Genomic DNA, 26370 nt, shown 5'->3' with positions numbered 1-26370 from the left:
GTCGATTTAAAGCCAGGAGCCAGGAGACTCTTCCAGGTCTCCCATGTCCATGTGGGTGCAGGGTCCCAAGGCTTTTGGCCATCTCCTACTTTGGGCCACAGGCAGGGAGCATGATGGGAAGTGGAGCAGGCAGGACATGAACCAGTGTCCGTATGAGATTCCAGCACATACAAGGCAAGGATTTAGCCACTAGGCTATCATGCTGGGTCCTATTTAAAATGAATAGTAAATAGTAACTATTAGCTAAAGATATAGCAACTAGTAGTAAATGGTACATAGTAGTTAGTAACTAGAAATTGACCAGACCAGAAAAGAACTTTTGGAGAGCTGGTCATCTTGACAATTTTTTTAAATTAGAGATTTATGTACTATATAAAATAGGCAATGTAACAGAAATGGGAAAAGGCATACTGAGAAATCTTTTATACACGGGGTCGCTCCCCAAATACTCCCAAGCGCTGGGAATGGTGCAAGCCTTACTTTGGTGCCAGGTACGTGGGCCATCAACCTGCTGAGCAGGAAGCTGGATCAGAGACAGAGGATCCACACCAGAACCAGAAACTCAGATATGGAAGGCGAGTTTCCCAAGCATCACACCACCTTCCCCAGTCTCTATGCTTCATTTGACTGCTGGTCAAATATGTTCATTTTGCGAGGAAAATGACCAATCTGCAAGCTTGTTGTGTCAATTAGTTACTGCTGTATGAGAACTACAACCTCCAAACTCAGTGGTATAAAACAAGAAGCATTCTGGGTTATTCACAAGTTGGTGAGCTGGGAGGTTCTTATGGTCTTGTTCATTCTCACTCTGAGGTCTAGAGTCAGCTGAAGGTCAGGCACACAACTCTACTGATGGTATTGACTGACCATGTTTCCTGTTTGGGGGTCAGCTGTTTGTCACCTGACCTGAAGTGGTCTTAGATGCAACAGTTGGACCTCCCTGTAGCTGCTAAGAGGCAAACCAGGCCTGTCTGTGGCCTGGTGTCAAGGTTCCAAGGGCAGAATGGAAGCACAGGAGATCCTCAGAGAAACACTCAGAGCTGGCACTGTGTCACTTGATTCATAGTCTGTTGAACAAAGCAAGCCACAAACGAGGTGTAAAGAATTGTGTTTTTTCTTTAAATTAATCTGCCATACTTCTAATACATGCACTTACTTCTATGCACAATAATGAAATTCCTTCAGTAAAATCACATACTTCTATGTATCATTTATGTTGTTGACTATGGCTCCAATTAATTTCTGGTTTCTCTACCACTTGCAATTCTATGAACTCTTTAAAGTTGACTGATCCATGATTCTCTTGATGAACACTACTAGTGATTTTTCCATTTGCCACTGTTTTGAGCAGACTTGCCGAGTTTTCTTGCAAACTGTGCAGGTGTTTCTGCACACCAAAGTGTAGAACTGTTGTCTCATAGAGAAAATGAATGTGCAGCTTTAAAAGATGATGCTGGATTTTCTTCCAAAGTCTGCCACTTTATACTTCCTTCAGTAGGGTATGGAGAACTAGTTTGACATCTTCTTGCTATTGATGAAGTCAAATTTCCTACTATTCCCACACCAAGACAGGTACACAATTAGTGTCTCATCATGGTCTTGATTTACCTTTTACTTGATCAGTAAGGAGAGTAGAGTGATCATCTCTTCTTTTATATTTGTTGTTATAATGTTGGTTTTGTTCCTAAGTAGAATGCATCTTTAAAAAAATCTGGGTTTTGCTGTCTTTGTGCTTATAATAGTTCTTTATAGCTGCACCTCAGAAAGTAGATAGATGTGGAATTTAAAGATACGTGTTTTCATTAAAAAAAATTGAAATCTCTGCGTAGTTTCCTCATGATATGCATTTCTATGCATTTTTTGAAGTGCCCGTGTATTCTAAATGCTATTTGTCAGATGTGGTATAAACACCTTTCCACAGCTTATAACTAGATTCTTACTTCATGACATTATTTTTTAATATTGGACTTTACATTTTTTATAAGCTATGTTTAATTATTTGAAAAGCAGAGTTACAGCAAGGAGAGACAGAATCTTCTGCTGGTTCACTCTCCAGATGACCGACACTGGGCAGGGCCGAAAGATGGGAGCTCCGCCACCTGGGCCTCCTGTCTGGGTGCAAGGGCCAAAGGACTTGGGCCATCTTGAGCTGCTTTCCCACAGGCATTAGCAGCAGGGAGCTGAATTGGAAGTGGAACAGCTAAGATTCAAACTGGTGCTCAAATAGGATGCTGGTGTGAGCAGTGGCTGCTTAAGCCACTGCAGCTCAATGCTGAGTCTGTTTTAGTGATCCTTACCAACCTTAGCTGATGCCTCTTTATGTAATCCTTAACTACACTACGGTATGAAATGCTTGTTTATATAGTCTTCAGAAAGTACCAACGTTTTGGATTTGACTTTAAATCTTTCATTCACTTTGCAGTTCATGTTTGTGATGGTGTGTATTTAGAATCTAATTTCATACCCATTCATGTAGGTAACTATCATCTTAAGCTTTGTAATAATTGCGTTTTCTCCTCCCAATTAGCAATGCCAACACACTCATATATCAGCATTGCACACATGATTGGGCCCAGTTTCTGGGCTTCTCCTTCCATTCCATTGGTTTATCCTTTTATCTGCAGCAATCTCTTCACTACTATATTGCTATTGCACACTCAGCATTTGGCCAAGATGGCCCTCCCTATTCTTAGCAATGCTTTCAATAATCTTTTCTCCTCATTCTCTCATTGGAACTAAGGAGTCTTTTCTTATAAAAAAGCTTCTTAATTTGAAATTTAAAGTTCTGAAGTCTACTTTCCTTTAATTTGTATTGAAAACACCCTCAAGATAACATTTTAATTTTTTTTTCTCATTTTGGAACTGATATTTGATCCTTTCTGTAAATTGAGTGCAGCCGTGACTGATTTCCATTTCTCTACACACACACACACGTGTGTGCATGCACTATAGCCTTTTTTTTTTTTTACAAGATTTTCAAGACTGCTTCTCCTATATGAAGTATTTAGGCTTGTCCACAATAATAGGCTACCTGAGTCTGAGATATGTAGACACTAATTGTCCTACAGGTCATAAGAATAATTCAAAAGCCCATTTAGTTTTCAGCAGCAGACCCTGGCGTTGTATGGAGTTGGCCCCAGAGGGGATAACATGTGAATGATCCCAATAGAAAAGGATTAGAATGTGGATGCAGAATTACAAGCAAGACACTACTTCAAGGTGTTTTGAATTTCTTAGTTTAAAAAATCATGTTAAGGAGTTCCCTAATTCTGGAATGTTGTTCAGCTATTTATTGTTAGTCTTTTTTTTTCTTTTGCATTTTTAAAATTCTAGATTGTGTCTACTGGATTAAGTTCAACAAAATTGGAAAAGTTGGTTTATTTGACATAATAAATGCCTTCCAGTGGAGAGAACTGGAAAACTCCATGGGAATAGGAGAGGGAAGGAAAATCAGACACAAAGTAACATCCTTTCTTTTCTCTGCCTACCATGGCATATGTATAAATGTGTATATATGTATGTACATATGTATGTGCAAAAGTTTGCATTCTTTCTTCCTTTATTATCTATAAAAGCTTTCACCAACTTTTTTTTTAATTTCACTTTATGACAGTTTCACAGGCTCTGGGATTCCCCCAGCCTTTCCCCAAGCCCTCCCCCCATATTGAATTCTTCCATATTGTTACAGTAGAGAAGTTCATAATCAATCATGATTCCTTCATTGCGGGCATGGACCATATAACGAGTCCATCATCTTATTATCCAGATTAATTCAAGTCTCATTGGGAGACCATCCTTGGTCTGAAAGTAGAGCTGGCAGAGTATCATCCCCTCCAATGAAAAGCTACTAACTACACAACTTCAACAACAGGAAGAAATATGGAAATTTACAGTATCATGAAGTTAATTCACATGGTATTGAGTGACCAATATGTTAGAAAATGCAAGTTCTTAACCACATCCTGTAACTGCTTTATTGACATCTCAATTTTATACACAACCAGCTGCTATACACCTTAAAATAGTTATAGGATACTATTCAGCTGCCTTGTTGTCTATTTGCATTTTTATATTTAGTAGCTTATAGTATTAAAGCATGATTTTAACTGAGCTTGGCGAATTTTAGGATAATCTGAACAGGCTTATAACTCTAACAAGTCACATGTTAATGATTGAGGAACAAAACAATTTTAGGAGGGGTATGCAAAGAAATCTTCAATACCTTAATGAGGAGTAACTGATCTTTGTGTCCTACCTAGTACGGTATAGGTGAGTCCAAGCTGACTTTTTCCTGTCTGTTCTAAGCTTTCCTTATTGATCTCTGTTTATCTGATCTAATTTTGTGGTCTCCTGAGTGACCCTGATGGTCATTGCAAGAGAGGGTGGGGAGCCAAAGTTGGAACTAAATAAGGACCAGAGAAAGCTCCTCTCCAGAGTCCCAAACGAATTTTACTGTTCTGTTTCTGAGGACTGCTCAGGGCTCCTGGCTGTTGTTCCGATGACATTAGATCCATCCCATGTGGGAGATCCGATAGGGAATGGTTGATCTCAAAGTTCTCAGCCTAAGAGGGCACCCAAATTCCCTGTGATCTCCTTGGCAGTTGGGATACAGTCCTTGGTGCCCGTACTGATAGTCTTTGGTGAGGTACTAGGAGTCTCTGAGGTTAGGACACAAGCCTCCTCCTGTCCTGTTCCACTCTGGGCGCCCTCCCTGCTCTGTGCATCTGACCTCCTGTTAAGAGGCTGTCAGGATCGCTCGTGGATCCCACTGTATGTCTTTATAGTTTTTGCTAATGTCTAATGCAGATTTGAGTCTTCTGTCTGTAAGTTTTTTGTTAACATCTTCCACACACACTATATCAAGATTATAAGTATAACCTAAGAAGGTGGAAGATTTCTCTGCTCTCCCGACCCATCACAGAATAACATAGGGTATTAAAAGCATATCAGGCTTTTCAGTTCTTTGATGTAGATCATAAGCAGTCTGTCTCTCATTGATTATTGGTTCATTGGTTACATCACAATCTCTTATTGTGTGTGGTGCAGGCTGTTTGAGGGCTTCCACCAACTTTTAATTCTGGTGAGTCATTACAGGAATATTGATATATGAGGCTCTTAGAGCTAAAGCCTGGTAGGAGAGGAGGTTATTATACATAATTGAAGATTGTGGAGTCAGAATAACTTTGAATTCTGGCTTCATCCTTTGCCAGCTGTGTGACTAGCTGCTTCCTTAACCCTAAAATGCTGACAGTATTTACCCCAGAGAATAATGGTAACAACTCAAAGAGGTAAGACATACCAATCATTTAACGTAGCTCTCAGCACATAGTAAATGCTCAGTAAATGTTCATAATGGTCCTTATTATTCGATATTGATTATAGAATAGCTCTTCAGGGTCCAATAGGAATAAGTCCTCATGCATCAGACATTGGAAGTTAGTTCTTTTGGTTTTACTGATTAATTTTGAAACTTTGAGATGTTGCTGAGTTAATCACACCCATGTGTGCACCACTCCTCTACAATTCAACCTGTGACCAGCTGATATGAGGCTTTCTTTTGTATCACCAAATGTTTAAATTGATAAAGTTTTAGAGATAAAAACTCTGCAAACTATTACACATAGAGTGGATTTTAGTACATAGTTATTTCAGTTGTTAGTTGAAATAACCCATGGCACCTCAGAAAGAGGAAACCTGGCTGAATCAGGAGGGACATTTTAAAATCTCTTCCTCTTTGAGAAACTCGTATGTTTTTAGGGCATCCTCACATGTTTCTTAACTTTAATGTCCCTAATTATCCAAAGACGACTCACAGAGACCGTTCATACAGTATCAGACTGACGATTTGATTTTCAAACTGCTTTGAATTTGAAACAGCCTATTCATTTGTCCCTTAACCATCGCTCAGACAGAACATTTTCCTGCGAGAATCACTACCATCATTGGGCCCAACTTTGACCTGATACTAAAATAGCACAATTTTTGTCTCTTACATGTTTTTAAAGGTATAATTTTTCAAAGGTGTTGTTTATCAATTTATTGAGTAGAAGTATATGTATATATGTGTGTATATGTATGTATATATGTGTGTATATATATGTATATATGTGTGTATATGTATGTATACATACATACATACTGTAGGGAAATGAGAGAAGGTGAGTAGAAATTTGTGGACTCTGCAGACACAGTAGAAAACAAGAATCTGAAACATTGATTCCACCCGCCTCCTTCCAGACCTGGAGCCTCCCCACCCCAATCAGAGGCCCGTTTGGGCATGCAGCCCCGTCAATAAGTAAACAACGCTAAACATTTTTTAAAAGTCTGAATGAATAAAGAGAACTGAAAGCAGAATCAGCAATTCCCCTGGAGTATATTTTAACCCAAAAAGCTAATTTTAAAACAGATTAAAGCCCTTAATTAAAAGCACTTCCATCTGAAAGATAGAAATTACACTTGGGTGAAAATGAGTAATTGTCAATATACTTTAAAAAGCATGCAAGTTAAACTTGTATATTTGCATTAATGACTGACCAACACACGACTTGTAAAAAATATGCTGTAGAGCAGAAAAAGACTAATTCATTTGTGAGTGAATTACATCATTGTCATTGAAAATAAGCATTTGATTAAAATCACATTCTCTATAGTAATAAAAGTTTTTAAAGGTATAGGCTAAAGAGAAAAATATCAATGAATTTTAAGTATGGAAAACATTGAAAAAGCACATTGTGACAACTGACAAATATTTAATGTGTGCTTGCCATTTTAAAAATACCTTCTGTCCTTGGCATTTATTCTATTCTAATTCAAAACCTGTTTTATAGATATTGTATTTCCACTGTTGAATGCAATGCATAACACACTTCCCACTGCAAAATACATTCAGTCTTGTTTTGATGGGATAAAACACTTTTGAATATACTCACCATGTCACGTATGATTTATTTATTTCACTGTTCAGCATTATGTCTCTTGACAGCATTTTCTTTCCCTTGAAATGTGATGTTACAGAAGCACCATGACCATTTGGCGTTCTCGTTTATCTGTCTGTTCCGTATGCTGTCGGGTGAGGAGGAAGATGAATGTGTGCCATCACTATGCAGAGCACATGCCACCTGCCAGCTCCTTCTCTCCTGTCATCAGTGTCTCTTTCCCCACAAAGATGGTTTTGTAGTAGGATAGAGCTTTGTCACATTGTATGTGACCATTGAGGTTAGGCTCTACCCACTGCAGTTGCAGACATGGTCCGCAGTAACCCCTTCATTCCGGGTGTCGGCAGCATTACCCTCCGTTGATTTTGCAACTCCAGTTGGTTGTGACCTGTGGAAATGGACAGCTTTGCCTCAGAACCAAGGCATTCAGTGTCGAGTGTAAGCTAAGTAGAAACAATGACCTTGAAGTCTCATGTGCAGAAAGTGGTGCCTCGGGATGGAGGCCACCTGCCCTGCTTTGCAGTGGACTCAGAGGACAGGTGCCCAGACATGCTGTGTTCCTTGTAGGGATGGAGAGTCAGCCTCTGTTGTATTAAGTCGCTGAGATTTGTGGTTCTTTTTACACTACCACATAATCTAATAGATTCCAACTAGTCTAATTATCACACATAACTGATATAGTAAAAAAAAAAAAGAACTATCATGACTTGGTAAAACGTGACCAAATATAAGCCATATTCAGAAATTTCTGTCACCCTGCATTATATTTGGGGTGGGAGAAAGGTGCATATATTAAATAGGAAACTAAAAAATGTTTGAATTGTAACTTACATAGCTATTCGAGTTTAAGCTGCTTGGAGACACTTGCATCTGTATTAACAATGTAATGGGTATTTTCAAGCTAAATAGAGTCAGTGGACAACTTATGCTAGAGCCCCAGCATGAACAGTCCATCAGGAAGCCGAATAACGATAACATGCATCAGGGAATAGGCCACATCAATCCAAAACTGATACGAGTGCCATGCAGTTCAAACTAAGTGCTAAGCTAGTATTTATTTTTTGTTTGATTTCCCTAGAAGCAGACCCAAAGACAAGGATTATAGTTCAATTAGTGTTTTAGGTGCAATAGGAGAATGAAAGATGTGAACCAGAACCAGAAAGGAATCCAATAGAACATGGGGTTTTTGTCAAGTTGATTCCCTGCCATAGTTAAGTGACATTCAGTCCCACTAGGGAACTCTGGGAGACTATAGAAAATGCATGTAAGACTGAAAATGCATGTAAGAGTGGTTCCAAGCAGAAAGAAATGGGGGCAGGGTGTATAAACCAACTGCAAGTATCACTTTCATTCAGGTTTGGGCTTGCCGGATGAGGCAGTTGAAATTAGCATATGTCCCAAGGATATTCCCTGAGGTGCTGCCCATCACACTGTGAGACGGGCTGCCATTTACAACCTCATGGGCTGTATCTATTTTACCATCATTACCAAAAACAGATTGTCATAGTGTTCTTATTAAAAAGATATTGAAGAAGTTTGGAGATATAGTTCAAATTGCTTTTAACTCAAAATGTTGAGGCACAGAAGTTCTCCCACCTCCAAAGAAGTCAGACAATTCATGGTTGACATCTTCTATTCAGTATTCGTTTTTGATGAACAGATATCGAAAATGATCATTCATAGGACAGACTCACAGGTAGAGATTAGGATAGGTTTCCTGAGTGACTTCATACAGCACTTTGAAAATACATCATCGCATGCATTTTTTTTATTAACAGGTCATTTATCTCTGTTGTTGTGAGGGATATTTCCAACCTGTATGGTATTTTCTTCTATGTAGCCTAGAATATACCCATATATGGAATATATGCTGTCTTCTAGCTTTAAAAACACTCCAAACTGTTGTTTTTCCTTTTGATCATGTTGCAATGCAATGCAATCAGTTGTGCTGCAAAGATGAAGTGGAAGCTATAGGACAGGCTTGTGATGAAGTTAAGTGGTAGTTACCTGAATGAGCGTGCCAAAGAGCTATCCTCCAGTGATGGCCAACGTTCCTAGCCTTAGATCATTGCAATCATGTGATGCCAGGAAATAGGATCACTCTCTTCGTACTACCATTGGATGTTACATATAACCATTCTATGCCATTTACCTCGGTGTATCTCATTTTTTGTGGTACACATTCTCTTGCCAGGCTAGAAATGCCTTGGAACCAGGATGGGGTCTTTCTTATGTCTCTATGCCAAGTTCATGTGCTTCACAATTTGAGTAATACCCACAAAATAATTACATAAATTAATGAATCAAAGAATGTGTGAAGGAATAAACGCAAAAAATATTATACCTGAGTCACTGTGTAAGTCAGCCAAGTATCTGATCAGTGGAGGGAGCATAGCGTGGTTCTCTGTATGGCAGGACCAGCTGAGAACCGGAACCAGAGCAGGCCTCACAGAAGCTTGTAGATTTTTCTCTTGCTAGATGGGCAGCAGCTTCCGTAATGCCATGTAGCCCAGTGTAACAAGGAATGCCTTTGGATCATCAGAAGAGCTTTTAATTCCCTACTTTGAATAATTTGAAGAAATTCTTGCCATTTTTTGCAAATAGCCCCAGAATCAAATTCTTCAGCAAATGCTTTGCATTTTAGAGCAAGATCAAAAGCTAATGCTGGGATGTGGAAAGTGTCTTCCCACACCGAGTTACTTTGCTTAGCTTATTAAAGACTGAAGACCCCAGCACAATGTGGAAAGGGCCAACCCATGTGACGAAGTATAGGAGGGATACCGTTCCTTGCCTGGCAGCCCCCCAGCAGAACTGAGTGGTTAGCCATCAAGTCCAAAGTCAAAATTACTGATTGGCCTGCTTGGTGTTTTCTAAAACTGACAGAAGAGTCAACATAAAAATCTAGACTTCTGGATTCTTTTGGGGGAAAAAAAATCACATGTGGTACCACTGGGCAGGCTACTTTCACGTGGCAGCAGGAGTTAGTAGCTTTTTGTAAACAAGTCACTCGGCTACATTCACCATGCACACTCCACTCCTGTCATGTGTTTGCCTTTCCAGCTGGCTGTGTTGCCCTTGCCTCTCCCCGAGAAAATCCCATCAATCTAACCTTGGCTGGAGGATTCAGGTCTGAAAATCAGGCGTCTCCCAATGCCTGCCAGGCCAGGAAACAAATGTCTAGCTTGCTTTCAGATCCAGTCGTAAGTGGGCAATCTAAAACCACAGCAATTTAAGCAGGAGACATAAACATCATGTTTAGAAGGACTGACTGTATAATTAGGACATACTCACTCCCCAAGCATCAAAATCAATTATCCTGATAAAACCATAGGACAGCTAACCACCCTTGAAATATACATTTATAGAAAGAAAAAGAAAAACCAAAACTAATTTGAGGTGATGAGGAGCAGGGCGTTCCCCAGGGACCCAGCTGAGTTCATTCTAGGGCATTGAACACAGGCTGCCTTGGGTTTTTCAGATGTGATGTGCAGGCTTTAAGAGAGAAGAGTTGTAGCTAGGACACAACTTGGGTAATTACGAAAGCTCGGTGAGTCTTGAAGGAGTTCTAGTGAGGCAGGTGTTAGGGCATCGCATATTAAGCTGCTGTTTGCGATGCTTACATCCTGTATGGAAACGCCTGGTTCAAATCCCAGCCTCCTTGGTGTTGGCTAATGCATCTGAGAGATAGTGAGCAATATGCGCTCCTGCTACCCAGGTGGGAGACGTGCATGGAGCTCCTGGATCCTGGCTTTGGCCTGAGCCCTAGGTGCTGCAGCCATTAGGGTGTCAACCAGCCAGCAGATCTCTCTTCCTCCCTCTTCGCCTCACCTCCTCCTCTCTTCCTGCCTCCTCCCTGTCCCTTCCCCTCCCCCCCCCCCAATCTTACAGAGTTGAAGGTTTGTGAGGGTCAGACAGTTCAAACCAAGGCCCACCCAGGGCAGGATCACCCTGTGAAGAAGCCTTAAAAGACCCCAGGCTTTGCCAGAGGAATGTATCACTGGGGCTTGTCTGATGTGGGAGCTGGTTGCATGCTCCATCAGGCCATAGTGGCATTTGTTTCTCACAGGCCTCTGTAAAAATTGAACTCACAATGTAAGTTCAATTCTTCCCTGTTGGCTACATTCCATTTGATTGAAAAGAAATACACACTTCATCTAAAAATAATTAGCCTTTGAACAGCTTGTGTTTCAATTGACTTGAGGCTTTTTATTGATTCTTTTAAGGTTTATGAGGTTGAGAGAATGAGATTCTTGTGATGTTCTCTTCCTTAGCCTCTCCCTACTGGGCATAAGCTCCCCCTCTATCCTCATGCCCTGACTCCTAATATTTCATCTAAACCAGGGACCACAAACTAGAGATTTGTAGGCTCAGCTGAGCTTGCTTTTGTAACTCCTGGAATATGTTAAGATTTCTGAATGTGTATTTTTAATGATGTTGGCCGTAAGTCCTGCTATTTCTCTCTTTCCTTTTCAACATCTAAGTCACTGGTTTATGTTGTTCCTAAGACTCCACAGTCATTTAACTCAAAACTGAGATTAGCGTGCTAATTGTTAATAAGTGCAAAGCCATAGGAACAATACCTATGCAATAAGCACTTGGTAAGTTGTTTAGCGCTACCATTATATTATTATTTTTGTGATTTTATATTGCTATTTCCTAGAAATATTTACTAGAATGGCTGTACTCTGAGATTTTTTATTTATTTTTTAACTATGAATTTCCTCATTCCAGCTTTGGTTTTTAAATAGTATCTAATTCTTGATAGAAATAGTTTAATGAAAATTAGACCACACTTAGGGGAAATGGAAAAACAGTCAGCTTACCAAATTAGCATCCTAAACTGAAGAATTACAAAGTGGGTACCTGTGGAAAACCAACACTCAAAACATGAGACTGAAATTTAAAAACCCAATAAAAGTTTAGGAAAAAAAAAAAAACCTGTTTAGTTGTATTAGTTGCAACTAATGGAAAATCTTTACTGTTTTCCAAAAACATCATAGTGTTATTTTTAATATCAAAATCATGGAAAATATGTTAATAATTCTATAGAACAGACAGACTCACTGGCATATAATAACATTTAACTCATGAGTTTGCTAGAGTTCGCTGATAGTGGCTGAACTGGGCTGAGCTTCCCGTGCCTGTGGTTCATTGCCATTTTGATTGGTGGCTCTGTTGACTTTGAAGGAACCTGTTTATCAGTCGGTGTCAACTGGATGCTGACTAGTCTAGGATGACTTTGGCCATGTGACCGGGTAACTCAGTTTCCTGTATCTTATCTGCTACCAGATTAGTCCAAGCATATCCCTATGAGAAGGCTGCGGAACAAAAGCAAAAGTTAAACAATGCTATTCCAGGCTTCTGTTTGGGCCTTATCCACTAACATCCCATCGGCCAAAGTCAGTCACATGATCACCTCCTGTTCACATACTCAATAAAATCAAGATCTTTAGTAAAAAAGAACATGGAGTCATGGACCAAGTCTGTGAATACAGCAGGTGGAATTTTGGGGCCGTTGATCCAATCAAAGGGGAGAATTGACTACATTTTGCTACTAGCAAGTCATACCCAAAGAAAACCACTCCGTTCTCTGGGCCACAGGTTTGTACCAAGTAAAAATAAAGGGTCTGATCCTATAATTACTACTGCCCTTTCCAAGGCTCCGAAGTCTTGGAGGATTTGACTATATAATTGCTGGTGTTCCTCTCCAAGTTTGCTAGAGTAATCTCCACATGCCTGTGAGATGATTACAGGAGAAATTCTGAATACATCTCAGAGCTTTACATTATGAGCTATGTCAGGAAAGCACAGTATGTTAGGAGGGGTAAATTAGGAAAGGGATAAGGAAGGAATAGGTATAGAATAGGGGAAAAAGTCACAGGAGTATGTCATATTCTTGTTAGATTTCTACAGCAACTTTCCTCTATGGCTGTTTCATGCGGTTATGTGTAAGCTATGTCAGAATGCATCTGGATTGAGATTGGAAGCAAAATTTAAAATGTAAATTTATGTGAGAAACTCTGTGGCAAATGATGCCAAGTTATAGGTTTTCCCTTTACTCAGTATTTGGATCTATCCAGCACATGGCCCACCTTGTCAATATCTCCTCCATCTTTACTTTCCTAAACACTGAACACTCCTCTTCGTGTCCCTCCCTAATAGTTTCCAGTGATCACTTTGAATCCAAAAGTATAGAAAGAGCTACAAGATACAGAGTATCTAAAGCCTGGAATGATGGAGAAGGACAAGGAAGCACAGAACTAACACTGTTGGAAGATCTTTGAAGAGGTGCTGGTGAAAGTCTGGTCCCGACAGCGACAGCAGCATCAAGGAACTTGATAGAAATCCAGAATTTCATGCCCCACTCTAGATCTCCTGAAATAGAAATCTGCAGTGTAACAAAATCCTTGAGTTCTTACCAGGCACGTTAATTTCTTAGAACCAAGCTAAATCTTACCCATGTGGTCGCTTTTAACATAGAATCATCTTCTAAAGAAGTGTTTGCAACCACAGAGTACATGAGGATCCTTTATGTCAGCCCTACAGTCTCAACGTTTGCACATACTTGTATTCTGTTCATTTAAAGGATTATTTGTTCTAAAAATCAGAATTAGGGAGAGACACAGAGAGATTAATTTTCCATCTTCTGGTTAACTCCTTGGACAGCCTGAACATCCAGCTAGCATCCAGTCAGTACCAGGAGAATCTTCAGAGTCTCCCATATAGGGTGTCAAGGACATACATACTGGGGCATCTTTAACTTTTTTCCTAGACCAATAGCAAGTAGCTGGATCAGCAGTGGAGCTGCCGAAACAATAAGCAGAACCTGTATGAAATATCTATTTCAAAAGGGATGGCTTTACCCACCATGCCAGACCCTGTATTATATTCCTTTAGATTGAGTGAGAAAGATGGAAACTTAACCTAGAGAACACTGTCTCCCCACAAAGAATGGCATCTATAATATGTCCCACAGAAAAAGGAAAAGCTTGAGAGCTTCTGCACAAAGATAAAGGCCAAGAATATTGGCCACAGAATATATATTACTGATGAATGCTTCCAAAGTGAGCAAACCAAAAATATCTAAGCATTATGACTGTGTCACATTTACCAAAAGCAAGATCAATCATACAACTGGAAGAAGGACCACCTGTGGCCTTGGATTGGTGCAAGGCCCTGGGTAGGTGCTGTACAAATGGAGAACTATGGATCCATCCAAGGAGGCAAGCATGGGGAAAATGAGATGTTGGGCTGAAGGTGCTCCACACAAGACGAGCTGAAGATGTTGAAAATGTAGAGCAGATGGCACCTTACAGTGCTATGATGCTCTGTGGAGGGGACTGGATATTATAGGATCTGCCAATATTGACTACCTGTGTGCAGGAGTCTAAATGCTTTTAGCTACAAATCCTTCTGTTTCTCTCTTTAGAAATAGGATTGTATAATATGAATTAATGAGCATTCACATTATGTTAAGCATTTAATATGCATGATCTCATTTAAATATTTTACTATAAGCCAGGGAAAAGTAGTCATTTTTTGTTTTTACACATAAGATAATTGAAACTCCAAGAGCTTAAATAAGGTTACCAAGATCATATTGGCTAAAATGCAAGCATTACAGACCCTCCATGGAGAAAGAAGTAAGTTATCCAATTACATAGATCTATGGCAAAAGTTTGTATTTATTTTCTTAGCCCTTTGTCCCAGACTCTATTGTTTTTCACATAAGGACTATTACTTTTTAATTTTCAAGCAAACGTAACCTAGGACAATTTGCCCCAAATATAGACATGCACCATACTGCAATACCTGGTAAGCAAGAAATAGAATGAGTGTGAATTAACTGTATTCTTCCAGGTTGGCATGAATCACCCAGTTTGCTGCTTTTCAGATCTGAAGTGTTTCCCACTTTGACCTAGAAATACTGCTCACCGTTTACTGCATTCTTTCTATTTCAATCGGCAATGGCAACATTGAGTTTCAAGGTAGAATAGCAGCTATGTTTTACTTGTATGATCGGTAATTTCAAACTTCAGTTTCCGTTGGCTAGGATCTGTGTGTCTCCAAGGGGTCACTTCTGCCCTGGCTTACGACGAATTGAAAGAGTCTGTGAGATTCTGTGGATTTTGTCCATTTGATCTGTTTGTTGTTTGTTTTTGCTTTGATCTCTTGGCATTGGATACCCAATATGCATTGTGTGGGATCTGGAAACGACTCACCCTGGTTTGGGGTATGGGTTTCCAATTCCCTTTACAGACCTTTTCCTTGTAGTAGGCCTCATGAATCACTAACTTCTTTGCTTCATCTGAGATGGTAAAGTGGGATTTCTCAGTTCCTGTTCCCTGGGCCACCCCTGGCTTTGGGGGGAGGGGAGCTTCAACGTGAGCACTCCAACACCCCACAGTCAGAGGCCACCCTTGTCTGATTGTGTTGGAACATGGGCATACCAACCCTGCAAGGTGGCGAGCCTGCTCTGCAACTCCGGATTCTTTTTTCACTAGAGTTTCTATGTGTTTCTTTGGCTTAGGGATTTCTTCCTGTATTCCAACTCATCTCTAAGTTCAACTAAATATTTATTTTGTTTGATTCCTCATTCCCCTGTGTTTTCACTGCAGAAAGAATTTCTCAGTCATACTGACCCAGAGGTCCATTGCAATGGATTCTAAGGAAACTTAGAAGAAAATGAACAGCAAAACTCTGCAGTGTTGAGGCGATAGCTACGGGCCCGTTTTCTCACATGCCTGTTTCTAACATCGCCCGGGTAGCCTGACTGACCTCACTGTGTAATTTTCATTGGATCTTATTTCTATTCTTGGTGAAAGTAAAATTCATGAGATTATTCTAAAAATAAGATGAGGGCTTTCAAGGTTGCTTAGGCTAATTTTGAAACTACCCATTCCATGAATATATTTCTTAAATGCTTTTACCATTGTTTTTTAATATACTCTTAGCTAAGTGTTGATTGTGAGGTTAAAATTCCAGAGTCCCTGCAATAAGTCTTCACAAAATTTTCCTGGTCATCATATCCCATGTACAGCGCTCTGCAGTTTTTAAAAAATATTTTGGTTTCATTTTGGAATGCAATTTTCATGCTAAAAATAATAATCATGTTACCATAAAACAAGAAAAAAAATAAAATTATAAGGCCAGTTTAGAGTTTAGTGTTTCCTTTCAGTTCTAGATTCTTGAAAAATATTCTCATAATCACAGTCCATTTATAACTTTAGGTAGATGATCACAATATTGCTGTAATTATAACATGGTTCATATCATGTCCTAAATACTTACATATTCTAAGATCATTTATTTGCATTTATTCATATATTTCTTTAATGCTTATATTTATATAATTTCATTTTGATGTTATTTGCACCTTTTCCTCTTTTTCCCAGTATTCAATAAATTTCAAAATATTTTGAGGAGGGTAATAACAATGCAGTATTACCAAACCTGTCTGACAAAATCCTAGAGCTATAATCTTAAAGTGTGAAATTACCATGAGGAGTTAAATTTTAAATATGCATTGTAGGAGAAGGGACTGTGGCACCTAACCTGGACCCTACCATACTGGAACACCTGCCTCCCATAGTGAAGTTGCCGATTCCAGTTGGCTCCTCCGTTTCAATCTAGCTTTCTGTTAATGCATGCTGGGAGGTAGCAGATGATGGCTCAGGTGCTTGGGCTCTTGCTGTCCACATGAGACACCAAATGGAGCTGCAGGACCCTGGCTTCAGTCTAGCCCAACCTGAGCTGCTGTGTTGGACATTTGAGGATCCAACAGTATGTGCAACAAGCAAGACAGTTGAAATTCACAAGCAGCTCTTTTCATGAAATGTATTTCCCCCTGAACTTTTCGACACAGAGTTCCAGCAGTTTTCTTTGTTATCCCACTATAGTTTATTGCTCTGTGAGTTCAAGTTGCTTCCTCACAATATTGGATTTGATCATATCTGTATAACAACCCTGTAGTCTGACTTATATTTGCAACCCATGTATATTGTATTGATTCTTGGAGTTGTTCTGTTTGAAAGCGAAGCTTCATAAGCAGCCTTGTGCTTGAACTCTAGTCACAGCTCTGCAAAAACTCCCTTATCTAAATCAAATCCCTATTTTTAATTTTTTAAACAAATCTGGAAAGAAAATGTCAGAGACAGAACACAAAACCTCGAACAATAGGCAGAGTCGAACGTATTTGAACTTGACTGTGTTGCCTTTTTCCACTGAGCTGTCCAGAGTTCACAAAGGCAATGAGTGGGCAATGTCTTTTTGAAATCAAGTTAAAAGAAAATCTTGGAAATTGAGTCTGGCTGATCAAACTGCAGAACTCTGCCTAGAATAAAATGAACTTTATAACCCCTTATTTATTGATGTCTGTGTATAATGTAACAACTCGCTTTGAAATGTGGAGATTAAATTTAGCCACGTTCTTGCTTTTACCCATTTTCCAAAAGGGTATTTTATAAATTTGGGAGTGACCAGACTCAGTGCTGTTTCTTTTATTGTTATTTTCCATGCTAGTTTTGTAGGTATAAGGATTCCCTCTTTCCCTTCATTTTCTCCCTCCCCATTCTCCATTCCCACTATTATCTCCCCTTTATTATAGAAATATGGTCCTTCAGCTGCACAGTTCCAACATTCTGCTATTTATGTGCATCATGACGTTGTAGGTATAGGCAGTGGAAGAAAATTTAATAACAAATTGTCAAGGTAAATATAAGTTTTATTGGGAGTGCTTTTGTTTCTGCCTGTTCATATTGCACTGTAGAATTTGTAAGACATTACCTACAAATTAGATTTATTTTGAAATAAATCCTTCCTGTGATGACATTTCCCTACTGCAATATGGTTTAAGGTCACGGTAATGAAAAGATGGAGCCAACTGATTCAAATGAGCGTTTCATGGGAGAGGGCCTTGTAAGAGAATCTTATATTTACCTTGCTCTTCTGTCAGTTATTGCCATAATACTGCTGCCCAACTTCTTGCAATATTCAATGGCATAGTGGAGCAGGGGGGCACTCCAGAGTGGAGCAGGTGGTAAGGAGGAAGCTTGGATCCCAACCACGAAGACTCCCAGACTTTCACCACAAACTACTAATACGAGCAACAAGGACTATACCCCAACTGCAAAGGAGGCCACAGGGAATTGGATGCCCTCAGAGGCTGAGTACTCTGAGGTCACCCACCCCCAACCGGAGCTTCCGCAGGGGATGGAAGAAGTCCAAACACTACCGCGCAGAAACCAACGTCATCGGAAAGACAACCAGAAGCCCTGAGCGGTCCGCAGACACAGAAGAACAATAAATGTCCTTCGGGACCAGGGAGGAGAGCTTTCTCTAGTCCGAGCCTGGCTCCACCGCTGGACCCCCGCCCTCCCTCGCGGTGACCATCAGGATCACTTCGAAAACCCCTCACAGCAAACAAACAATCATACAAACTAAAAAAAAAAACCTAAAATACATAGACAAACAACAGAAAGTAGAGCTTGAAATCTGACAGGAAAGAGCTGGCGTGGATTGGCTCATGCCTTGCTGGGTGGGACACAAAGATTAGTCACTCCTCACCATGGTGTTGAGGATTTTCCTGCACCCCCCCCCAAAAAAAATGTTCACCTTAAATGTTGACAAATATCTTGTTAGAGTTACAAGCCAGTCTAGATTATCCCCAAATCTGCCAAGATCAACAAAATTATACTTCAACACAACAAATGGCTAAATACTAAAATGAAATAGACACGAGACAGCTGAATGGTACCCTATAGCCGTTTCAAGGTATATAGCAGCCGGTCCGGTCCTGTATATAAACTAAAATTGAGATGTCAATGAGCTAATCATAGGTTGTGGTTAGGACTTATTTTTTTGTTTGTTTTTGGTTTTTTTTGTTTTTTGTTTTTTAACGTACTGGTTACTCAAAACCATGTCAATTCCATAATATTGCAAATTGCCGTTGATGTTATATTGGGACTCTTAATTGACTGTGATGATATTCTACCAGCTCTGACTTCGGACCAGAAATGGTCTCCCCAAGAAACTGTTCAACCCATCTGGACAATAAGTAGCTGGACTCCATGCTTAGTATATGTTTGCAAGGAAAGAATCTTGATTGAATTTGAACTGTAATGCTGCATCAAGGTGGAGGAATCCACCAGGGGGGAGGGGAGGGGGGGGATTCCCAGAGCCTATGAAACTGTCACATAATGCTAAATATTAATAAAAATATAAAACATAATAAAAAAATATTCAATGGCAAAAAAAAAAAGCCTCGATTGAATTCTCGCAGTGATGATTTGAACCAGGTAGTGATGGTCTGGACTGGGCTCAACTGATCTCAGTAGGCTTGAGTTTGCTAACGTTTAGTTGGGAGTGGGGTGAGGTCAGCTATTGACTGGCAGATTTACCATAGCTCACTTTCACAGCTGATGGCCAGTTGTGATGAGAAAGGCATCCCTGGACCATAAGTCTCCTCCACCTATAAAGTAGCCAAAGCTTGTTGACATGCTGGCAGAGTAAGCTTCCACAGAGAAAAAGCAGGTATCTTAAGGCGCACAACTGAATACTGATACTCCTGACACATTCTCCTGGGCAAAGAAAAATGACAAAACTGCCTCAGTCAAAAAGCACATGCCTCTCCCACGCTTGCCGGGATGACGTGTAAAGCCACACTACAAGACTGTGGCCAGGAGCCAGGGTGACACTGAACCCCAGCAGAGAGGTGAGCAGGAGGGAGAAAACCCCACTAACTAGCATGGAAGAAGAATTCAGGTGGATCCAGACTGGAATCCCACAGTTGAACCCAACTTCTGTGAAGTCAGAATAAAATCAGCAAGGGCTACAAACTTTCCATGTTCCACACGGGGCTCATGAATAGAATTTGAACTATCCACAAAAAGCAAAAATTCCATGTGGAAATATAGATCTGTGACTTCCCTTGTCCAACAGGCACCCAACAGGCTGCAGACAGAACTCAGCTGTGGCCACCACGTTCAGAGGAGCCTGTGGCTGTCCAGCTCCTCCTTCCCCACTCCTCCCTCCTTACCCATAACCTGCTTCTCATTTTCCCAATGCCCTTGGCCCCTGTGAACGCCTGGCTTGGCAATCCTTTGGTTCAACTTGCTCTAGACTCCCGAAGGATGAAACTTAATGGTACTTGAGGTACTTTTTCACATTTTCTTACAGTGAACAAATATTTAGCTTAGAAGAAGCAAAAAGGAAAGAAGCGCTAACTTGAAATTTAATAAATACAATTTTGAAATTTATTAATAACTGACCTTTTAAGAAGAGTTAAATGATAGTTAATAAATATGAGGCAGTGATTCAGTTTAAAAGACAGTGAAATCTACAGTCCCATGGGGGGAGCCCACTACAAAATTGGTTGGTTTTATAATTATTTTTTAAAATTATTAAAATTAAATTCTTGAATATATTAAAATATTTGAAAGTATAGGCTTACATAGTTGGCATTTCTCATTTTTTATCTAATGAATACCAGCATTTATTGAAATTGAGTACCTTATGGTCTCATTTGCCAAAAAAACACTAAACTCAATCAAATGGTCTCCAACTTCAGATGCAACATGTCCTTAGCTGAGGGTCTACCTGTGCAGCTTACAGTGATATGCTGCTCTCTCTGAAAAGGAGTCCTTCCTTGTGTTTCTCTTTTCTTACCATCCCTGGAAACAAAATTTGAACGGCATCTCCGGCTAGATTAAAACTGAGGTGAACCGAGGAGGAGGAGGAGGCCTCAGTGGCTCTGAATGGGAGCTGTCAGACCCCACGCTGAGAGAGTTCACTCATGCAAGAGTGCAACATTGTAAAAGTCCCACTGGGAGACAAATGGCACCTGTCTGCTTGTTGGATGCTCTGTGATTTCCACATGATTCCCACTGGAGCCACGCAGTGGGTTCGTTCAGGGGCTTTTGTAGCACCTCAGTGGGACTCAGAGCTCTGGGCATCCCTCTCATGGTTGGTTTCCTCCTGGGCTTGTTAGAATTCGCATACTAGCGTGATCTGTTCAACAACACTCCACATTTCTCTTTGGGGGCAATTGTGGATTTGCAATAGTCTGGTTAAGCCATTTTTATCAGACACCTTTTGATATGAAAAAAATTACTAGAATAGGAACTACAATCTGCTGTTGTAGATTGAGGAGCATTATTTCTCAAAATTCATTATTTTTTTTCTGTTGCGGTAAGGAGATATAATGCATGCACCAGAAGCATAACAATCTAAAATAGCCCCTTGCAATCAAGCAGAAGGCTATGTCTGTGGTAGAATGCATGAGCAAAGGTGATAAATCACTGTTGTAAAAGGCCCAAGTCCACTTATGTCAGTGAGTGTGCCCCAAAGGTAACAAAAACTGCTCAACCAAAGAACCTGGGTGCTACAGAATTACAGACAAAGGATTAAGTCACACAAATGAGATGATTCATACAAAACATCTGTAGCATAGAAGCAGGAGTAACAGCAGTGGACATAAAATGTTTGTAAGTTGCTGACACTGTTCTGAAGAAAGTCAAGAAATAGAGGGGCAGACCCCCCCTGAGGATGGGCTCCAGTGATCCTGCATGGTCCAGGGGTCAGGACAAGCCCCCAAGACTGCATTGAAAGCTCCTGCTGCTGGAGAGGGTGCAGCCCAGAGAGATGGCAAGAACTTGGGCTCAGAGAGGACCCTGGGCAGGGAGACAAGGGTGGCCCCAGTGAGCTAGTTAGGGGGATACCACAGCAGATGCTGAGAAAAGCAGGATCTCAGCCACACCACTCAAACCTGTGGGCCAGAATGAAGGGCAGGGATTCAGGCAACCTGTGTTCACCCTGGAGTGGGAAAAGTGAGGATGTGGGTGAACACAGTGGTTAAGACCTGATGTCTGCAACCATTCTAGAGAGCCTGGGCTCAAGTTGACACTCCATTTGCAATCCCGGCTTCCTGGAGGAAGCAGGAGATAAATCAAGCACTTATGTCTGGTACACATGTGAGGGACTTTGCATCCTGCTTCTACGAGACTCTCAGGTTTACACCGATTTTAACCAGTAGGGCCTCCATGCAAGTCTTCCTTGGAAGAAAGTTGCCTGAGTTTAAAAGGTCTGAAAATTCCCCATGGCATGGAACAGGTCAACTTTAAAGACAGTAAAAACATATCTGAAACAGTTTAAAAAATAAAGCAAATAAAAATCTGAGTGGCAGGAAAGTAAAATAACAAGCAGAGATGTAAAACTGAAAGCTAAAGTTGGTCACCAGAGTTGTGCAGGAGCATCCCAGCAGGACCACTCAGCACCCGCTTCCCAGGCACCTGCAGCTGCACATCCTGAACGCCATGTCCTTCCAACAGACAGCCCAGCGGCTCCCAGCCCAACTCGAGGCCAACCTTGGAACTCTTGATTGTCAAAAGCTTTCAGTGCTTAGTGTCAGCATTTCAGACCATGGTATGCTATTCCCAGAGACTCTTAACGTGTGTGTGTGTGTGTGTGTGTGTGTGTGTGTGTGTGTGTGTGTGTGTGTGTGAGAGAGAGAGAGAGAGAGAGAGAGAGAGAGAGAGAGAAAGAAATTGCTGGTAGACATATCTGTTTTATTCCAGATGTTTAGCTCTGTATTGCTCCCCATAACCTGAACCTGATCATCAGCTATGGAAAAATGACTTGTCCAGCTAAGCTCTGTTTAACATCCCTAAAACAGTTTGTTCCATGTCCCACTTTGTACAGATTTTTCCCAAGAGTCTCTGCATGGATGTGGGTATAGAAATGCAAATAACCTCAAATTGTTTCTTAATGTCTCCTAGCTGCAGACGGAGCTAGAGCAAGAATACCAAGACAAATTCAAAAGACTGCCGCTGGAGATTTTGGAGTTTGTACAGGAGGCCATGAAAGGGAAGCTCAGCGAAGACAGCAGTCATGGCTCCGTCCCTCCTTCGGTGGCCTCAGACCCTGGGAAGGTTAACCACAAGCCTCCACCCAGTGAGGAGACGGAAGGAGACAACCCCGGCAAAGAGTTCGATACTCCCCTGTGATCGCTCCTGCCAGGCCTTTAGGGTATGCATGGCTGCGCAAGCCCCACTGGACTCTTACCACACAGATCACTGCCCAGGACTCTCTTCCTAGGAGACATCCCTCAGCCTACCATTCACACCTATGGGAGTTCCAGAAGGAATCACGCAGAGACCTCACGGCCAGGTTCCATTTGTCACATGGAAACTACTGCAAGCCTGCTAGGGAAGAGTGCGCATACAGGTGGGATTTCTGTTTGCTCGTCAGTGGCAAAGTCAAAGCAGGGGACTTCTGCATTTAATGAAGGGCACTAGCTTCTTTAAAGGAAATTGAGCTTGTTTTGACTTGAAGCTCTGATGTAAAGTAACTCAAGGTAATAGAAATAGTTTGATAAATGCATAGCACTATTTAGCACTCTTGAACAGCCAACTTTGAGCATTTTTCCCCCAACTGTCCCTCAATTACCATCTCTTCAAGTGAATATGCGTATTAACTTGCTTCATCCTTTGCTTTGCAAGCACTGGTGGCTTGCAGTTTTCTAATTTATTTATCATACAGACATCGGTATTTGTTGCTGACATGGCTCTGTTAGATACCATAGTGATGCCAATACACTGATTTTCTTGCTCAACAATATCCCTTGATTGCCCAGTGAGGCCATCCCTAAGACTGAGCAATACAAATTGATCGACATTTGGCTGCAGGAGCAAGCTGGTTGTGCATTTCCAGGCACTGTGCTCCTTGAACTGACTCTGCACTCCATGTTGGGATATTCATTGATCGTTGGCCTCCACATGGTCCAGAACGACATACAGTCCATTCTGCTACATAAAAATGAGCTGATGTAGTGAACAAGTTCTGGTGGTAATTTTGCAGTCTGACATTCTCTTATGGTCCATTTATTTTTAATAAAGAGAAGACTGAATGTTTATCTAGAGAATCCTTAGAGCCACTATAAATGATCTATATTATCTTCATGGATATATGTTTGCACTCAACCAGTTCAGCGCATATGTGGAAACACACTAAGTATAGATGTGTGTTTAATTGGCAGTGACTCAAATCTCTTCCACAAGGGTAAATAGAGAAAATGTCCAATATGTAGTTTAAAATAATAAATTACATGAAAATACTGAGAAACAATCAATGGGACCAGTGATGCAAATTCAGGTAGACTTAGACTGTTAATCTGATATGTTATTTTGCAGGATCCAAACATTGAATTTTAAGCATTGGGTTTTAAACTTACTTAGTGGTTATTAGAATGTATAAAATGTATATGATAATAAGAGTTTATGGTATCTTCCATAATGTTAAAGTCTGACAGATGTTAATTTTATTCTAACATTTTAAAAGCAGTTTATTGTATATTTCCTATGTACATTTAACCCACTTAACTGTCTTTTTACATTTCTGTGTTAGTTGGCAGAAGAAAAGCTATGATAGTAAAAGTGGTCTAAAATATTATTCAAAGGTCTAATCAAGAAAGAATAATTATATAGAGGAAAAAAATATAATGTAGAGTGTAACATAAAGAACTTGAAGTTAAGGGCCAGAAGCCGGATGCTCACAGCTTTATGTTAATTTAAAAGAAACCTGTCTGTAGCTTTGCAAGACATTTTCAAACACAAAAACCAGTGTGTCCTGAAAGTTGTGTTTTAACAATTTAATATTTTTATGGAAATTATTTATCTTTAAGCAATAACAATTACATTTTCATCTAAAGGAAAGCTTAGTTCAAGCATTAGGAAAGAAGTGCTTTAGAAAAAAAAATCATGTCCTCTCTGCAGAAGATCATATTTTGATTGGGTAGACTTGGCCTGTTAGATGCTTAACAACACTGAACTTCCACTGAAAAAAAAATTAAGTCTTTTTGTAAATCATTCTACTTTTGCACTTTGAAAGGAAGGCATTAATCATAAAGAAGCAAGAATGGTCAAAATGGAGCGCTGCGTTTTTATAAGCAAAATCAGACTGTCTAAAATTGAACTGCGAGCTAATAGCATTCATAAGCAAATACAATGATGGCTATCACACAGTGTTGCATCACATTTTAGTCTAGAGACGAACAAGGGTTGGATAATCATGACTTCCACAAAACTTCCGTAGTTGGATTTCATTCTCTTAGGTGATCTAGTCCTTTTACAATATGTTTGTATTTGGCCATTTACTGTAATCACATTTTTATATCGATACAATGACACTTTTTGCAGTTGTGGGGTAGTGTGTAGCACTGTCCATCTTGCATCAATGAAACTACAGTTATATTATCATTAACTATTAATATTACTTGAAATAGACTAAGAAAAGGATCTATATGATGTGCAGTTTTGTGCCTTTCTGTATTTGCCTTTTTGTTGTTGTTGTTGTTGAATGTGTGAAATTCTGTACTGTGGTTTTTTCCTATACTAGGCAGTAGAGCTGTGTACTGAATTAGACCGTGTCCCTCTGATAACTTTACACTACTGAGAATAGCATGGTTTGGGCCGTGCAATCCAATCTTCGGAGTTCTATTGACATGCCATGTGTTGGGTTTGTAGCATTCTCACATTTCAGCATCACCCTCCACTAACAGAATAGCTCCTGTAGTAAATAGTCATTAAGTAATTCTCAAAGAAGGGGCCACTGATTGCTTGCAGTACTTTGAACTCAGTGTTGTGCTTGTACACTGTGCCAATATTGTTTGTGACGGATTGGACATTGTGACTTTCACCTTTTAAGAAGAAATGACAAGATAGGATGAAGTATGAAGCTCTTTAAAATGTACATATTTTGGTTCCTCTATCTCAAATTATTTAAACTGCATAATTCACATTTTTGTAATAATTCTATGCAATTTTGTGGCATGGTGTTTCCTCCACTTGTAATTTTATGTGCTTTCATCACAAATCCAAAGGAAACAATAAAAATTTCTTAACACAACCCAGCTGTTATTTCTTGGTGTCAGCCAGCCAACCAGCCTCCTTTTAACAGGGAAGAAGGGTGAGAATGAGCAGAGTGCCAGTCTTTGAGGCCGTGATGCCACCCAACAGAGCACATCCGTGTACTATGGGAAGTCAGACCCTGTGAAGGCTTGTGTTGGGGGGCACAGTGGTCCTCACTGTCACCACCACCTCTTTCCAGCACTGACACAGGACTCGTCATTTCTTCCATATGGAACTCTTCCCTGGCCTTCTAGCCTCCTTCAATCAGCGCTAGGAAGGTAAGAACAAGGATTTCTTGACAAAAAGCAGAAATGTAAGATCTTACAAAAAGACTAAAAGACAAATTTGCCACATAAAGAAATGTAAGGGGGAATGTCAAAACATTTAAAAATGAATTTGAAAAGGATAACTCTATTGGTATAAAATGGAGAAATCTATGCATAATGAAGCTATTAGAAAATGGATATTTTGTGCTCGCTTCGACAGCACATATACTAAAATTGGAATGAAAATGGATATTTTGAAAAGCCTAG

At 40.2% G+C, this 26370-nt stretch overlaps 1 protein-coding gene across 2 annotated transcripts in view; it reads left to right on the top strand.

Moving 5' to 3' along the window:
- PLCB1 (phospholipase C beta 1) overlaps positions 1-25829 on the top strand; it is a 616791-nt gene extending 590962 nt beyond the window's left edge. The window contains exon 32 of one of the 2 annotated variants that reach the window (XM_004593350.2): positions 22709-25829. In XM_004593350.2, coding sequence (XP_004593407.2) covers positions 22709-22936 — 228 coding nt within the window. In that variant the 3' untranslated portion in view covers positions 22937-25829. The remainder of the gene's footprint in view (positions 1-22708) is intronic. The other variant, XM_004593351.2, reaches the window with a different exon arrangement.
- The last annotated feature ends 541 nt before the right edge of the window (positions 25830-26370 follow it).

Source organism: Ochotona princeps, chromosome 22 (assembly GCF_030435755.1).
Source record: "Ochotona princeps isolate mOchPri1 chromosome 22, mOchPri1.hap1, whole genome shotgun sequence".
Taxonomy (NCBI): Eukaryota; Metazoa; Chordata; class Mammalia; order Lagomorpha; family Ochotonidae; genus Ochotona; species Ochotona princeps.
The sequence above is the reverse complement of the archived record's forward strand: the minus strand, read 5'-3'. Positions and strand labels throughout refer to the sequence as shown.